General features: G+C 33.3%; 1 protein-coding gene across 3 annotated transcripts in view; it reads left to right on the top strand.

The window, feature by feature from the left end:
- The first annotated feature begins 10,253 nt into the window (after nucleotides 1-10,253).
- LOC126882816 (facilitated trehalose transporter Tret1-like) overlaps nucleotides 10,254-18,427 on the top strand; it is a 40,706-nt gene continuing 32,532 nt past the window's right edge. The window contains exon 1 of one of the 3 annotated variants that reach the window (XM_050647903.1): nucleotides 10,254-10,425. In XM_050647903.1, coding sequence (XP_050503860.1) covers nucleotides 10,350-10,425 — 76 coding nt within the window. In that variant the 5' untranslated portion in view covers nucleotides 10,254-10,349. The remainder of the gene's footprint in view (nucleotides 10,426-18,427) is intronic. The other 2 variants (XM_050647902.1, XM_050647900.1) reach the window with 2 other exon arrangements.

Below are 18,427 nucleotides of genomic sequence, written 5' to 3'. Positions count from 1 at the left end.
TGTGGTTAAGAGATAACCAGAGGTTAACCCGAAATATGTTTCACAATATCAGGTCAACGGCGAAGTTATGGTTAACCGACAGAATTTTTAACCAGAGCTTGGAGTGATTGTTAAGCTCTTAACCAGAGGTTATCCTAACTTAATTTCGTTTGATTGACAGGGCAGAATGTAGACTGATACACGTAAATTATTAATTACAGATATATTAATTTATAATATGACGTACTTCAATGCGTTTAGCATTTCAGCTGCCAATAATTTTTCGATATTTAAATGATTTGTTTCCTTGGGTAATTATTAATACACATGTATTAATCATGTGCATATCATGCACATCTGAATCATCTTGCGACAGGCAAGAGACAGTATATTATGTTTTTATATTAACAGTTTAATTTTAACGATATTGGCGAAAAAACTTAAAACAAATAATATTCTTAAGCAAAACTTAAAAATGTATAATGTACATGTAATACTCAGATATTAGATAATAATAATAATATAAAAATACATCAAAAAAAGTTCTGCGTACTAATTTATATGGTCCAAAATCTAAGGTTAAACCATCCTATATCAAATTTTATTAATCCCATAGGAGATAGTTAAAATATATGAATTTTTCAGACAAGGTAGCAAAAATCAACATCAAAAATATGATTATGCAAATGAAACCACAAGTCTCGCAGTGAATATCCTAACCACACATATACACACATTTATTTTTCCTTAATTTGCAAAATAAACTCCACAACTCAATATAAAATCCCTAAAAAATATATACAACAAATAGTCCTAAAGAAATATAATAATTTATTGAATTTATCCTAATAAAAATTAATCAAAACTCATCTGACTGATCAGCTGATCTGATAATTCTCCATAAAAATGTTATTTCTGGTAATCATTGTCCATAATTTCCTACCAACATAAGAAAAATAAAACAAAACTTACGGTCAACTAAGCATAATTGAATCTGTAGTTGTGAAACAGCATCTGTCAGTTAGACTGTGGGCAAAGGTTAGTTGACCGCTAGGGTTAACCCCAGATTGTGAAACTGGCAGTTATGGGTTGATCATGTTATTTTTCTCTATATTCAGCCCCATTCTGTAACGTTTAACAAATCGAATAGAAAATGACCAAGTCGAATCGTAATTACCCGAAATCGGAATGTTTGATATCTATCGCATCATTTTCTTGTTTGGATTGGTATTCCGTAACTCACATCGTAAGCAAGTTAAATCGAAATAGGCAATTTCTATTTCACGCGGTCAAGCGGGGGTGGCAACCCCGCATTGTCAAGCGAAATTAGTGTTCTGTGACCCGTTTGTTGCTGGTTCTAAATTTTAAATACGACACCGTTGCCATCTCTTCAATTTTTCATATTATCACATTACATACAGTTGCTTTTTCAGAAATAGTTTTGAAATAACAAAAAGAAAAAGTTTTGAAAAGTAAACAATAAAATGTTAGTGTAAATATTGGACAAAAAACCTCAAAAGATAATAAATGGTTTTAAATGAAAGTTAATTAAAATTGTTCTAACAAAGAAGATAAACTGATAAATAAAAAAGATAAATGAAGATAAGTTGTATAATGTAAGATATTACTAATCTATACAATCGTAAGATTTGATTCCAGCTAAAATAACTGATAAAAAACTTTTTCCAAAAACGGCGTCTTTTCTATAATTAGGTTCTTTCCTATAAGCGTTAATTAATACAAATACAAGTAAACTGGTTTAATATATCTATCAATCAACGCTATAGGTCTATCTTTATATTTTAAACGTTCTTGTACAATCTATTCTTGTACATTATGCCATTGATTGAAACTGTACAAGAAATTAACAAAAAAGTGCTTGGCAACACTGTGACTGGAAAATATTCAGCATTCAGAATCTGAATTTCGGATGACAAATCAATTTTAAGGTTAGGTTTGATGCATACTCGTACATGTCTAAATTAAATATACAATTCCCTAAGTAAATACCACCACAGACTACACATTAAGCAGATACAAAAGGTAAAAATACTATAAATAATGATAAATAGGTAGTAATAAATTATTTTTAGTAGATATAAAATATAAACGTCAAAACAAAATACAATGCCCTTGCGTCAAACACAATTCCCATTATCAAAATCTAATTTCGACAGGGTAAATGGTGTCGAAGTCATTTCTATTTACTATTCCGATTGTAGAGATTCCGAGGGAGTTATGGAATACCGATTTTGACTATTTCTATTCGACTTGGGCACTTCTAATTGATTTTTCTGACTTCTATGATCGAAATGAGTTACAGAAAAGGCATGATTATTGTATCGAGCGGAGGCGTGGACGCTTACAGACTCCACTATTAAAAAACTTGAAGCATTTGAGATGTAGCTTTATAGAAGTATGCTGTGCATATCATGGACAGCAAGGATCACGAACAAAGAAATTCTAGGAAGAATGAAGAAGGAACCAGAGATTGTGTTTACCATCAAACGCATAAAATTGCAATATCTGGGACACCTTATGAGAAATCAGCACAGTTATTCCCTGCTGCAGTCTATATTGGAAAGTAAAGTCAAAGGTAAGCGCGGACCCGGTCGAAGGAGAATATCATGGCTGTGGAATTTGAGAACGTGGTTTAAGAAAATCTCAACGGAACTATTTCGAGCTGCAGCGAGCAAGGTTATGTTTACCAATATGGTCTTCAACATCCGAAACGGATAGGAACAAGAAGAAAAAGAAGAATGGGTTGATATTTCTTGAAGTCTCTTATATCGCCCTTTTTCTGTACTAAAATAAGTCTGGATAAGTGCATTGTGTCATCTTATGTGTTTCACGAAATTATCTTCTTTTGGAGTTTTATTTCTGTTCATTTTATTCAGTGCGTTCCTTATTTTGTCTGTTTTTATATCAGGTATCAATTCCGAACCTATGTAGACTAATCTTTTTTCGTGTTTTCTTGCTTTCCTGTTAGCAGCTCAACATGGTTTTGTTGACTTCTCTTTAATTTTATGTAGAAATTTTCTACTACTCTTAGCAATGTATCGCTGCTGGTGATGATATTTTCATATTTATTTATCCTAGAAAGTCGGAGGGACCAATTTGGCCCCTGTTGCGATTTAAAGTTATTGTAGTTTTTTTATTTGAGGCAATAATAATTTCATATTTTATGACTTTTAATATTTCGATACAAAGCCTTATTTAACACAAAAAAATATTGTTTACTAAAGGACACCGCACACATGTTATGGAAAATCAGTGGCGGATCGTCCTTAGGGGCCAGAGGGGCCGGGTCCCACCAGAAAATATGTAATATTTGTAGATTGTTAGTTACGATTCTTTAATATATTATTTTATATAAATATGCCTTAAATAATTTATTTGCTCATGTCTATCGTTCTGTCCTAGTGATATAAAAATAATATATTGCACAATCACGCACCGTACTATTAAATTATTGTCACCATGCACTTCACTGACCGCATGGAATCGTCCGATGGGCCAGGATTCTCCTGGCCCTTGGTTCAATGATATTTCTTTGACTAGTGACTAGTCGATGCAGTCACGTAGCTACGGCTGTATTGTATTGCATGTTTTTCCGCTGTCGTCAAGAATCCTAGCCCGGCCGTGTGGCTGTTCTCAGAGGCCCGTTTTCTGTGGCCCATCTGTGATCTGTGTATTACTTAATACGCTGTTTCGGTGTGGGTGTGATACTGTGATACGTTAATTTAAAATGAATAAAGTAGACTATTTATTACAAAGTCCTTTTCATGCGTTAAGGATAGAGGAAAAAAATGAAATTAAACGATTAGGTGCGTATCAACCAAATGACTTTACATTTACACAACTAGATGGTTTGAAAGAGAACATTCTGTAATACGTGGTTTGGTAAAAAATCGTGGTTGACAGTGGGTCAAGAAAAACAAAGTTTATTCTGTTTTTATTGTTTATTGTTTCGCGGTGAAGGATTGTGGACAACTGTAGGTTGCAAAGATCTCAAACATTTAAGTGAGAGAATTAAAAAACATGAAGAAAGTGAACTTCATTTAGAAAATGCGTGTAAATTCAAACTATTTGGTACTGTCAACATTGCTTCAGCGATAGACTCTGCTCATAAAATTTCAGTTCAGAAACACAATGAACAGGTCACAAAGAATAGGCACATACTAAATAGAGTTATCGATTGTTTAAAGTATTGCGGCGGTCATGAACTAGCATTGAGAGGACACAATGAAGCACAGGAATCAGCAAATCGTGGAAATTTTTTAGATTTATTATCCTTGCTTAGTAATCTCGATAGTGTATTGGAAGAACATTTAAGTAGTACATCAGTTTTTAAATATACCTCACACATTATACAAAATGAACTGTTAGATTGCATGTATAAAGCTTATTATGAAGAATTAATAAAATATATTAATTCTGCCAGTTTTGTAGCTTTAGAAGCTGATGAAACAACTGACATATCCTGCAAAAGCCAGTTTGTTATCATTTTGCGATATATTAAGGGTGATAAACCTGTTGAACGGTTTTTATCCTTTGAAGGTGTGCAAGATCGAACAGCTTACGGCCTCAGTGAGGTTCTAAAAAAATGCCTAGAACCTTTCAATATTGGAAAGAAACTCATGGCTCAAGCATACGATGGCGCCGCAGTAATGAGTGGCAATAGGGGGGGTGTTCAGATCCTGATGCAATAGCTATTTGTATAACAAGGGAGGAAAGTGCTACTTTTCCTCCCGAGAATGAAGTTTACTGCCCGACGCGTAGCGGAGGGCAGTAATCATTCAAGGGAGGAACAGGCACTTTACTCCCATGTTATACATATGGTTTTTCCAACTTCCTCAAATAATAAGTCATTTTTTTATTTTTACTTAATATATTTATGTAACTAACCAACAAAATTTATTAGAACTAAAACCAACGTAGGTACATTATAACTGTCAACTGTCAAATATAAGTCAAATTATTAATGTAAACATTGTTAAATCAGAATAACAATTTACTGTTTTTTACCATTCTGCAAAATACAGAGTGTTTTTAAATAAACGTTAAAATCTATAGATACTTACGTAATAGAAAATAGATATTATACAGGGCGTCAATAAGTTTTATTTCATGAATGAAATACCATGACGTCACTTTTACTTTTCCTCCCTTGAGAGGAATAGCTATTTGTATAACAAGGGAGGAAAGTGTAACTTTTCCTCCCGAGAATGAAGTTTACTGCCCGACGCGTAGCGGAGGGCAGTAATCATTCAAGGGAGGAAAAGGCACTTTACTCCCATGTTATACATATGGTTTTTCCACCTTCCTCAAATAACAAGTAATTTTGTCATTTTTACTTAATTTATTTATGTAACTAACCAACAAAATTTATTAGAACTAAAACAACAAGTAGGTACAATATAACTGTCAGCTGTCAAATATAAGTCAAATTATTAATGTAAACATTGTTAAATCAAAATAACAATTTACTGTTTTTTACCATTCTGCAAAATATAGGATGTTTTATAAATAAACGTTAAAATGTATAGATACTCCGTAATAGAAAATAGATATTATACAGGGCGTCAGTAAGTTATATTTCATGAATGAAATATTATGACGTCACTTTTACTTTTCCTCCCTAGGGAGGAAAAATATTTTCCTCCCTAGGGAGGAAAAGTACAACTTTGCTCCCTACAATCAGGTCCGGAAAAGTATACTTTCGGTAGAGGTAGGTGGAAAAATTATTTTCCATATGCAAAGTATGTACACTGTTACGCTCATCAACTAAATTTAGTAATAAAAAGTGCTTGTAGCAAGAACATAAAATCAGTAAAGTTATTTTTCGCTAATATTGCCGGGTTCACTACTTTATTTTTCTACTTCGCCTAAACGCAGTGATCTGTTGCGGTCAGTCTCTAATAATCGCATTCCTACTAGATCTACAACGAGATGGAACTTTCAGTCGCGTGTCGTGAACACTGTTTATGAAAATAAATCTGCATTATTGGAATGTTTTGAAAAGATCGAGGATGAAAATGATTGGGATTCTATTACAACGAGAGAAGCCTATGGTTGAAAAAATTTGCTTCTCAATCCACAATTTCTGATTTTTTTTTATTTCTTCTATGAGCTCATGAAACATGTTGATATTTTATATCAAACAATTCAGATGCGAAATGCCAATACAATTACAATAGCTAATGCATTCCACAACTTTGAAACAACTGTATCCAAAATACGGCAGAATATAGGAATGGATCAAGTTGAACCGTTAACAAAACGACATAAAGCTGAAGTAAACCTCACCGCCGATGCCAAAGAAGTATGTGATATTGTGGTTAATCAACTTACAACGATTTCAACAATCAGAAATATTTGCCACTTTTAAAATTATCGACCCAAAAAGATTTAAAAATTTACATGAATAGATGCGTTCTGAAATTTTAATAATTTGATACCATTGCGCCAACTCTGAATTTTGCTTAATTAGTGCGTTAATTGTAATTAAAGTTTATCAAAATCGCATTTTGAATTCCATGAAACTGGCATTCATAAATAATATTAGTCTAGCGGTTATTGAATACAGTCTATTCACCACTAGCTTAAACCGATGAGAGGCGGTACAACCAACCAAATTATACCTACTTTATTATCAATAATAATAGGGAAAGATAAGAGTAAGCCTCTGCCTTAATCCCTCGAGATAGTTTTATGGAGTAAGCGAATCAGAAGATCTTTTTTCCCTCTTTGACACACGTACATTCCTATTTGATGTTAGATTTATTTTTATAAATTTACGCTCTTGTTAATCAAAATACAGAGTTGGCGCACTGGTATCAAATTATTGAAATATCAGGACGCAATTATCTATCTATCTAATCAGCCCTAAACATCTATCCTTGGATATAGGCCTCCTCTTCCTTCTTCTATGCCTCTCTATCTTGGGCAATTTGCATCCAATTTGACCCAGTGTGTTTCTTCAGGTCATCCGACCATCGCATCTGTGGCCTTCCCCTTTTTCGTTTGTGGTTCCACGGTTTCCAATGTATAATCATCTTAGTCCATCTTTCATCCTTCTGCCGTAGGGTGTGTCCGGCGAACTTCCATTTAAGCTTTGATACTTGGGTAGAGTAGGTCTCCAGGACCAGGGGATATCCCAGCTGAACTAATAAAATGTGGATCACAAAAATTGTTTGAAACCGTCACTTGGTGCATAAATCAATTTATAAATGGTTCTCCCGTACCCGACGAGTGGAAAATTGCTTATATTTCGTCGATCCATAAGAAAGGAGATAAGCTTAAATGTGAAAAGTATAGAGGGATATCAGTGACTAGTACATTCAGCCGTTTGTATGGACGAATAATTAGAGACCGCATTGAGAAGGAGTACAAAGACCAAGAGGAAGAAGAACAATCCGGTTTTCGAACAGGAAGAAGCTGTACTGATAATATCTTCTGCCACAAACCACTAATAGAAAAAAAATTAAGCACAAATCAAGAAACCCACCTCATGTTTATTGACTTGCAGAAGGCGTACGATACAGCTCCTGTAAACAAACTCTGGAACGTGTTACGACAGACGAATATTAGTGTCACCTTAATAAAAGCCTTAAGAAATTTGTATGAAGGGTCAACATCACAAATAAAAACTGGAAACAGATTATCGCAAAGCTTCCTGGTTAATAAAGGTCTACGTCAGGGGTGTTGTGTATCACCGACCTTATTTAAAATATATGTTGCAAAAGCATTGAAAGAGTGGAAACGAAAATGCAGAGGCATGGGCGTAGACCTTGGAGAGATTTGCTTATATACATTGCAGTTTGCTGATGACCAGGTTGTTATAGCAAACGATAAAGATGATTTAGAGTACATGGCAAGGAAATTACAAGAAGAATATAGAAAGTGGGGACTAGAAATTAATACAGAAAAAACAAAACACCTGCCAATAGGTACCGAACTATCGAACATCACATTAGAAAATAATGAAATCATCATGCCCTGCGACCATTACACATATCTAGGAATCGTTTTTTGACACAACGGGGAAAGATGATGAAGAAATAAAGAGAAGAATAACACAATCCAGAAAAACAATAGGTTGTCTAAACAGCGTACTGTGGAATCATGAAATAGGAAAAAGAAGAAAACACAATATCTACGAATCTCTTATTAAAAGCAGTCTATTGTACGGAGCAGAAACTTGGCGGATAACCGAAAACAACAGAAGAAAACTGGAGGCAGTAGAAATGGACGCTTTTAGAAGATCAGTAGGAGTGTCACGCAGAGAGAGAATACGTAATGATGAGATAAGACAGCGAATGGGGGTTGACGGCTCTCTAACAACAGACATAGAAAGAAAACAGCTGATATGGTACGGACACGTCCAGAGGATGGATAACTCAAGACTCCCTAAAATAATTATGCAATGGGTACCACCAAACCGCAGAAAGAGAGGAAGACCCAAGAAATCTTGGAGAGAGGGAGTAACGAAGGCGATGAGCGCAAGAGATCTTAGAGAGGGCCAATGGGATGATAGAGTGTCATGGAAATTAGGCATCGGACAACGTCGTAAGACGTTTTAAAACCGATTGATTTATATACTTGGGTAGAGACATATTTAACTTTTGTTTTGTTACGGATCCATTCGTTTATTTTCCTGTCTGATAGGTTAATGTTCAGCATTTGTCTTTCCATGGATATTTCTGTCTTTGCTATTTTTTCCATATTTTCTTTTGTAAACGTCCATGTCTGAGAGCCATGTATTAGAACAGGGAGTATACATTGATTGAATACTCTTGTTTTTAGGTATTGCGGGTATTTTCTGTTCTTTGGAATATAAGACAGTTTTCCGAGTGATCCCCAGGCCAGTCTTGGTTAGGACGCATCTATTGATGTAAATTTTATTGAATTTGAGTGACATTATATTTTCCATAAGATGTGTGCGGTGTCCCTTATTAAATGGTTTTTCTAACAAATCTACCATAGAAGTCTAAAGGGACCAAATTGACCCTGTGTAAGTTGTTATCGTTTTCTGGGAAATTCGACGAGACTTTCTTTCAAATTCTTGTCGGGTGGGTAAAACTATATTAATGTATGTTCATTGTAAATGGTTACCCTTATACTGGTACTGATCATCTACGTAATAAAGATACAATTGTTGGTGAACACAAAGATGCAATTGTTGGTGCAGAGGACCAAATGATGCGTCTTTATACTACAAAAGTAACTTCAAGACGATGGCCTATGTACGTGTTTTATAATACTCTTGACTTGGAAGCAATAAATGCATGGATTATTCATAAAGAAATAACTGGAAGTAGACTCAATTCTCTTAAGTTTATTATTCGGCTGCGTGAAGAATTATGGGCCCATACCTTGCCTCCCGAAATCTGGAACTACGCCTAGCAACACCAGGTCCACCAACAACTATCACTGTTACAATCCAAAAACGAAAAAAATATCAGTTGAAAATATTTTGTAAAGGAAATCATACTTCCAATCATTGCCACGGCTGTAACAAGGCAATGTGTGGCAAATATCAAAAACTGCAAACTCTATGGTATTCCGAATGTTTTTGATAGGCAACGAATGTGTTAAGCAATGAAAGTAAAAACTAGAGATTTAGTTTAGTAGATTTAATTTCTTTAAACTGACTTTTAAGTGATTAAAGAACGTGGGGCCAAAATATTCCCTTCGGGCTTTCTAGGTAGGTATGTTAAGCCAGATTTTCTAGTGTTAACCTGTATATTTCTCCTTTGTCGATCAGATAGCCAAGCAGGACAGGAGGTCTCCCGCACTTCGTTGTGAGATATGTAAGTTCAAACCACGGTGAACGGAAAAACAAAAAAGCTAACGCAGCAGTTTAAAATTCTAATAAGCATCTGAGGCTAAACACTGGCATACGCTGGTGTTTGAACCGCCTATGAGTGAGCAGTATGACAAGGGATAAGGACTTGTCCTTATCATGGCTAAATCATGAATTTGGAACTAGTGCATAGGATTCATAGAATAAAATTAAAAGTAAAATTCATTGGCAAGGTCCATTCATTGCTCCTAGGTATCGGCGTTTCCTAGGTTTCCTAGGTATCGGGTATCCATCAACGGCGTTTAAGTATTTGATGCATATTGTATAAGTATTGCATTTTTATACAATTTAAATAAATTAACAACAATACCATTCATATTATTTGTATATCATTATGCTGATTGGTTAATCATTGATATCTAATGATAAAATCTTCAAGTAAATTGTAGACGTATGAGATAAATTTTATTGTAATGTAAATGTTTTATTTTATTAAGTATGAAACATAAAACCATAACAGACAAAGACATTATTGACACAGAAACATCTACACCTAAAAAATATGAAGTACGAAGATGATCAAAATGTTGGTAGAAAAAAGCCGGATACCCTATTTCTGTATTTTGCAGTTGTAACTGGTAAGTATGTAGTTCAATTTACTTAATTTTTGTTATAAAACTTTCAAACCTTATTTACACTTCAGTGAACGAGTCTTTATCCGTGCGTCATTATTACCTGGCGAGATAAAATACATACTTTTTATCTAGCATCATTCTCTTTCACCCATGAAACTAATGGCAAGTCAGCCACCGCCTGTTATTAAGTAAAAAACACATGTTATTTTTATGAACGATCTAGACTCAGTACATTGAAAAGAGATAGGTACAAAAAATGACGATTGGAGATGTTTTCACATATTTTAAGTACAATTTCTGACGTTTTGGTTTGTTTACTTTTGTGGCTGTCAGTTTGTTGAATATTTTGCTGTTATTTTGTCGAATTTTTGCATTTTGAAGTTTTTTATAGTATACAAACAGTTGTCTTCACAACTAATTTTATATTGGAGTTTACGATTAATTTTGCAAGCGTACAAAGCTATTCTTTTTCTCATGCTCATCTTTCAGTGCGTCACAGTTTTTCGATTTCTTTCTAACGCATTAAATTGTATGTGACAGAAAAAAAGGCACGTCCGGGATTACAGACATTTACAACATTTATTCTAGTTATTCTAGTTGTCGATAGATGGCGCCATAATAAAAAAAATATTTTTTTTTAATTAGATAATAATATTACAAATATAATCTGTATAATTTATAAGACTATACAAATCAAAGAAAATACCATTTTATAAATGTAAGAAACACATTTGATTTGTTTTTATTCCAAATTGAAAATAAAATGTGACAACTGTCAGATTTAACTAAAATGTCATGTTAGAATAAATGTCATAAATGTGTATTATCACGGACTTACCCTTTTTCCTATCATTTGTTACGCACTGAAAAATGCTCATGAAAAGGACAATAACCTCATTGACACAGTTAAGGAATGCTTGTGTTTAATATTCCGCCACAGTGAATAAAATAACAAAAAAAATATGTTATTGAATTTTTTTATAAATTGTTTATTTATTTATTTATTAATCAATGATAATAAAATAATTCACTAGGCTACTTCAAATGTAGCTGTAATTATGCACCAAAATTTTAAAGCAGTACTTAAATTTGACATTCTATTTATTTGATAACGTCAAATTTTATTCGGTATTCGGACCGTGCAAGTTCGGCAAAGCGACACCTATTTCTACGCTCTGCAACTTTATTCGCACTTTTAATTATATTGGCCAATTATATTAATCCTGGTTACTGGATAATTGTCAAGGCCATAGTCCAAAAAATAATAAGAAGAAAAAATAAGATTCAAGATATGTTATGAAAACGTAAACAATTGTATGTAGTAAATAAAATTAGTTATTAAAATGCAGTACTGCAAGCAAAATACAATTAATTAAATTTACCTTTATATAATAATTGCATATTATATCAATATTGTGAAGCAACATATAATTTTTCTTCTCCAATGACAATAGATATGAAATGTATGTCAATTTGACAATTTCAATTGACAGTATGAATTATTTAAGAAAGTTGCATTATTTCTCCGCTATTCGCGCACGATCGTTTCTCAATTCCCTTTCAAGAGGGCTTTTCATTCACAGTCATTTGTTTCGAGCTTCTGTCAAATGTCGTATAATCCGTGTATATTAATATTATACACAGACTATACAACATATGACAGAAGCTCGAAACAAATGACAATCGATGAAAAGCCCTAGTACTTGCACACCGCGAACTTTCTGTCACTTGTTGTTGCTTTTATAGACCAGTGCAAATAGCAAAAAAACAATAAAAAATTAATAGCAGGATGAGACCAATTCCAAATGAAAGTACACATATTAGATAACATGTGGAACATTTTTCACCAAATCTGGATGAGGGAAACATGGGTTGGGGGAGCGCTTTTAGGGGTGAAAACGGTTAATTACGATTTGCGGCAAAACGGCATATCTTATCAAAAAAAGTTAAAAGGTAAAGTTGTAGGCTATAAGAAGATCTACAACTTTTGTAAATAAGCATTTTTCACATAACCTCAAAATATCCGAGAAAATTGGAAAATTCGATGTTTTTGATTTTATTTTTATTTTTTTTCTCACTGAAAAAAAAAATTTTTTTTACCAAATATGGTGGAAGCTTACCTCTTTATGTCCCAAACACGCTGTAATTTTTTTGTATAATAGTATTTTTTAAAACTCTTGTTTTTATGTTTAAGGGAAAATGTAAGAATTTTTTCAATTGAAAAATCTCCCGAAATTGTTTTAGCTTTTTTAGAGAAGTTGGCATTTTTTTTATTTATTGAAACCTCAATTTTCTGATGGTGTAAAAAAATATATACGTTACTGTGGAAAATTTTGTCACAAAAGGCAAAAATCGGAAATTTATTTGTGCCCATATTCACAAATGCAGAATTAATTCCAGAAATATTACTAAAAAGTATTTGCTGCAGCTGTGAGACTGGATGCAATAGTCAAAAATGTGGGTGCCGAAAGCATGGTTTGAAATGTACCAATTTATGTTCAAATTGTACTTCTGATGAATGCTCTAATGTCGAAAAACCTTTTTTTTTATATAAATGAATATGATGACATTATGGATGAGAAACCAACGCCAAATGAAGAAAATGTAGACGAAGACCATGATGGTCTAGAAGATTTAAAGGAAACTGCAGAATCTGTAAGCATTACCGAATGTGATGAAGAAAGAAGCAAAAACTTAATTAATTGATGAAAAATTGGCCATTAAAATTATAATAATTATTTTCTTCTGTATTAAATAAACTTTTTCGTTAAAAAATGTAAAAAACTTTTTTCGTTCATGAGAAGAAAGTTTAAAAAAAATGTAGTTTATAGGTAAGTAGGCTGACTTTTTAAAAAAAATATATAGTTTAAAAAAAATAAAAAACACGCTTTTAAAGCACTAAGAATTTAAAAATAACTTTTAAAATTAAAGCTAGTAATATTTTATTTTTAAATTGTAGTGCTTTAAAAGCGTGTTTTTTTATTTTTTTTAACTATAATTTATTCACAAAATTAAAAATCACATACAACGGCATTAGTGTAGTAAATTTTTAACAGAGGTTCGTTGGTTCCTGCTCGCTATGCAACTTATATTACGTCTGAGAATCTGAAAATGGTGAGACGTTGAAAATAAATTTCCGATTTTTGCCATTTGTGACAAAATTTTCCACAGTAACGTATATATTTTTTACACCATCAGAAAATAGAGGTTTCACTAAACAAAAAAATGCCAACTTCTTTAAAAAAGCTAAAAAAATTTCGGGAGATTTTTCAATTAAAAAAATGCTTACATTTTCCCTTAAACATAAAAAACAAGAGTTTAAAAAAATACTTTTACACAGAAAAATTACAGCGTATTTGGGACAGAAAGAGGTAAGTTTCCACCATATTTGGTAAAAATTTTTTTTTTCAGTGAGAAAAAAAATAAAATCAAAAGCATCGAATTTTCCGATTTTCTCGGATATTTTGAGGTTATGTGAAAAATGTTTATTTACAAAAGTTGTAGATCTTTTTATTGCCTACAACTTTGCAATTTAACTTTTTTCGATAGGATGTGCCGTTTTGCCGCAAATCGTAATTAACCGTTTTTACCCCTAAAAACGCTCCCCCAACCCATGTTCCCCTCATCCAGATTTGGTGAAAAATGTTCCACATGTTATCTAATATGTGTACTTTCATTTGGAATTGGTCTCATCCTGCTATTAATTTTTTATTTTTTTGGTCCATTTTAGAGCTATCTGCACTGGTCTATTAGTAAATTTCCGACTTATTTCGTATGCCTTAAATGATGACGCACGGGTAAAGACTCGTGGACTCATCTGTATGTGCTGTCTGTGATAATCTGGTTGATAGTCATAATATTGCTATTTCGATCTTATATGCGACTTTAATAATTATCTACTTTGATTTAAAATTGATATATTGTTCGTATGTTGATATATTTCTAAATTAAAAACATGTAACATTTTCTGTTATTTGTTGCTGGCATCTCATTAGTTAATATTTTCTTCAGCTATTCCCACTATTCTTTCTAGAGGTCCACCACAATATTTACGACGAGGAGCATCAATATGATGTACATCAGGATTCTCACGTCTTTGGATAAATTATCCCTTGAAGTATAAATTTAACAGTCGCCAATTACTACATTTTTTCTGTTTTTTGCTCCGTTGACTGTTTTTGATCCCTTTCTATTTCTTCTTCTTTAAGTACCATCTCCACGACGGAGGTCGGCAATCATCGTAGCTATTCGGACTTTAGTGACGACTTCTTTGAAAAGTTCATTTGATGTACATCCCTACCATTCTCTCAGGTTGCGCAGCCACGATATTCTGAGTCTCCCTATGCTTCTTTTACCTTGAATATTTTCCCGTATAAGCAATTGGAGCAAGTTGTATTTCTTTCCACATGTAATATGACCGAGATATTCTAATTTTCTTGTTTTGATGGCATTTAAGATTTCAATTTTTTTATTCAGCTGTCTCTTTGTTTATTAAGTATTTTAAGGATGCTTTAAAACTTTAGAATAAAACTAAAATTAAAACCATTTGGTTTTAAAGTAAACCTTAAGGTTGCAATAAAACTGTTTTCAGCCTAAAAGGGCCCACTCTGAAATAGGTCAATAAAACCAAAAATAAAAACCTTCTTAAAACTTTGTTTCCTTAAACAATAAAACCATGTTGAAAGACACCTTAAGTGCAGTCAGTTTTATAGCAAAATTAAAAAGGTTTCTTAACTGGAGACTTTTAAAGACAATTAACAATATTAAATGATTCTTTAACCCTTATCCGGGCAACGCATTTTACTTACGTAACCGGGTAACTCGGGTCCGTTGGGCCCACCACTGTTCTTGAATGTACTATTCATATTTACCCATATATTTCTAATATTCTTTTTTGATTTTTTATTAAAGTTAAATTTAAATTGTCTAGATTAAAAAAAGGTGCTACTATAGTATGCGGTCTACCTCGAGGGTGCGATCTACTTGAAAAATTAGTCACAGGCACACCATATTTTCATGCCATACTTATCTAGCTTTTTAGGCATATACTGCTTGAAAGGATACCTACCTCGATACGGAACAAGTTGCTCATCTACCGTTATGTTTTTTCCTGGTAAATAGTATTTCTGAAAGTTTTGGTTGACTTGATTCCACACATCGCGTATTGCTGCTATTTTGTCGTTCCTTATTCGTTTAGACCTCGTGTCCTTATCGTCAAATCGAACAAATCTCAAATAACTCACGCGGCCTAAAATTTCTGACTTTTGGCGATTAAATAATAGAACGATTTAAATCCGAAACATATTAATTTGAAAGAAAAATAATTTATTTTACAATTTTAATGTTAAATTAAATCGAATTTAGGTCTTTAACTCGCTTATTTATAATTTTCGCCGAAATCCAAAAAAACTATTTAGTCTATCGACAGAGAATTGTTAAGATCAAATGGTTTTATTTTATACCTTTTCAGGAGCATATATCCTACATAAAAGTAAAGTTGTCTTGGAATTAAATCCGTTTAGTTTTAATGCTGCTGTCAATAATGAAACTCGGTTTTAATGTGAATCTAACCTAAAATCGAGACGTCGCAGTACTGTGTGTGTTGTATTTTTCTTTTAAAATTACCACTTCGTTTATATTTTGAAGTAGTTGCTATTTATTTCTTCCATACTAACTGTACTTCCACTTTTTACAACACACTACACCACTATTTCGCTCTAAAACTAAAGGCCGACCATTTTGCACATGAAAGAAGAGGAGAAGAGTTTAGTTTTATTTTTTCTAACAAGAAGCATTGCTTAGTCTTTACGATAACCAAATTGATTCAGTTAAGAGCGTTTGGTTTTAATATAGCCTACTAATTTCTTTTAAGAAAGCAGCTTTAAAGAAAACTAAAAATATAGTTTTAAGGCATATGTTTTACTGTCATAATAGTCTTGAGATCAAGTAGTTTTAATAATAGGTTTATTTAGTCATTAAAGGAGAACCTTTAAACTGAAATAATACTAAAAGGTAACAAACTAGAATCTAATAAAACCAAACAGTCCGGAAGTTCTTAATAAAACGGATTAGTTTTAAAGTGAACTGAGAATAAACCATTTTAAAACTACAATAAGACAAATTATTATCTATTAAGATTAATTAGTCTTATTTGATACTCGTATTAGATACTTTAAAACTTGTGACAAATGCTTAACAATTTTAAAGTTCTGGCAGTATATCTACAAGGTAACTTTAAAACCATTATCTTCTTATTTACCACAATACAACCTTTATAAACCTTAAATAAAACTAAAATGTTTCTATTGTTCTACTTGGGTGTTCTGTCCATGTTATTTTCAGAATTCTTTTGTACACCCACAGCTCGACAAATTCTAGTGTTTTCATTGATGCCGCATTCAAGGTCCAAGCTTTCATTCCATAAAACAATGTCGAGAAAACGTAGCATCTAGCCAACCTAAGTCTTAGCACCTACCTCAAATCTCTTGTGCAAAGCACTTTTCTCATTTTGTTAAAATTTGATATATCCTTTTCTATTAATGATTTTGATTTCCTGCCGGCTATAACCTGTGGAGTTGATAACTATTCCAAGATATGCATATTGGTCTACTCGTTCGACATTGGTTCCGTTTATGAAATGATTCTCGTTACTTTTTTGCGTTTTCGATAATATTCTCATATATTTCGTCTTCTTGACGTTCATTGTTAGACCGTATTTTTGCCCAAACTCCGCTATTCTGACATAATGCCAGATGACAGTGTCATCCGCATATTCAATGTTATTAAGGGGAACTCCATTTAATTTTATTTCATCTATTTCACCCTCAACAGCTTTTTTCAAGATATTTTCCGAGTAGGTATTACAAGAATTGGCGACAACATGCATCCCTGTCTCACCCCACATCTTTCTATTTAGTTAGGTTTAATATGAATGGGTGCTGAACGACACTTCAACTATATCTAAAAGGTCTATTGTAGCTTGTCTCCTGTGTAAATTGGCCCTTTCATCCCAGCATTTTTAACAAGTCTGTTATGGTCATTCGTGACACTTCTATAAAGCCGGAGGGCTCCAATTATTCAACCCTGGATAGTTGCACAGAAAGTGTTTCGCCATATCGTCTTTAGCCTCACAAAATCTACAACCAACACTTTCTGTTCGTCCTATCGTATACATGTATCCCTTGAGGCGACAGTATCCTCTTAGAAGACCTAACGACATTATTTTTGTATTTACATATCACTTTTATTATTAATACCTAGTAGATCTTTGAATCTGTTTTTCGAAGGTTAACCCATTCCCTTCCAATCGAAGAGGATGTAACTTGGCTAGGTGCCAGTTTATTGAACGGCACCTAACTGAAGTCACCGTCTCACTCGCTGGCGCGTGAACGGCACCTGATTGAAGTAACCACTTCACGCGTTGGCGCGTGTTGTGTGATTTTCAGCCAATGGGTTAATGTATAAAAGCTTAGAATTTTGTTCGAGTGGCTACGTTTCATCCATTACACCTTGTCCTATTTAGTTATTTTGGCTATGCCTTTGCCATGCCAACGAAAGGTTCTGGGCCTATGAATATTTGCTTTGCCCCTCTCTGACAAGTAAGTTTAATTTTTTTCATTCCCTTCAATAAAATTAAGTACTTATATTAAGATATCCAGTTGTTGTTGGATCAGACAACAGCGAAACTACAGGGTAATATTCCCTGTTAGTACGTTCTTTAACGGTAAAATATTGCAAAACCTATAAATTCTAAAGAACTGCTTCGATTTAGATGAAATTTTGCAAGTAAGCTCATCTTGCCCTCCTCTTCAAAAGTGATATGACTACAATGTGCGTTCTTTATTTTTAAGGGGTGAAAACTACCCTTTTTTACCAAAAATAAAAACAGCGTGTAAAAAACAACATGTATAAGCCGGAATGGGACGTTTCATCGCCGCCGGTTCATCGCCGCCGTTTCGATGCCGCCGGTTCATCGCCAGTCCATTTCATCGCCGGCCGTTTCATC

The sequence above is a fragment of the Diabrotica virgifera genome, chromosome 3 (assembly GCF_917563875.1).
Source record: "Diabrotica virgifera virgifera chromosome 3, PGI_DIABVI_V3a".
NCBI lineage: Eukaryota > Metazoa > Arthropoda > Insecta > Coleoptera > Chrysomelidae > Diabrotica > Diabrotica virgifera.
This window is presented reverse-complemented; position numbering and strand designations above follow the sequence as displayed.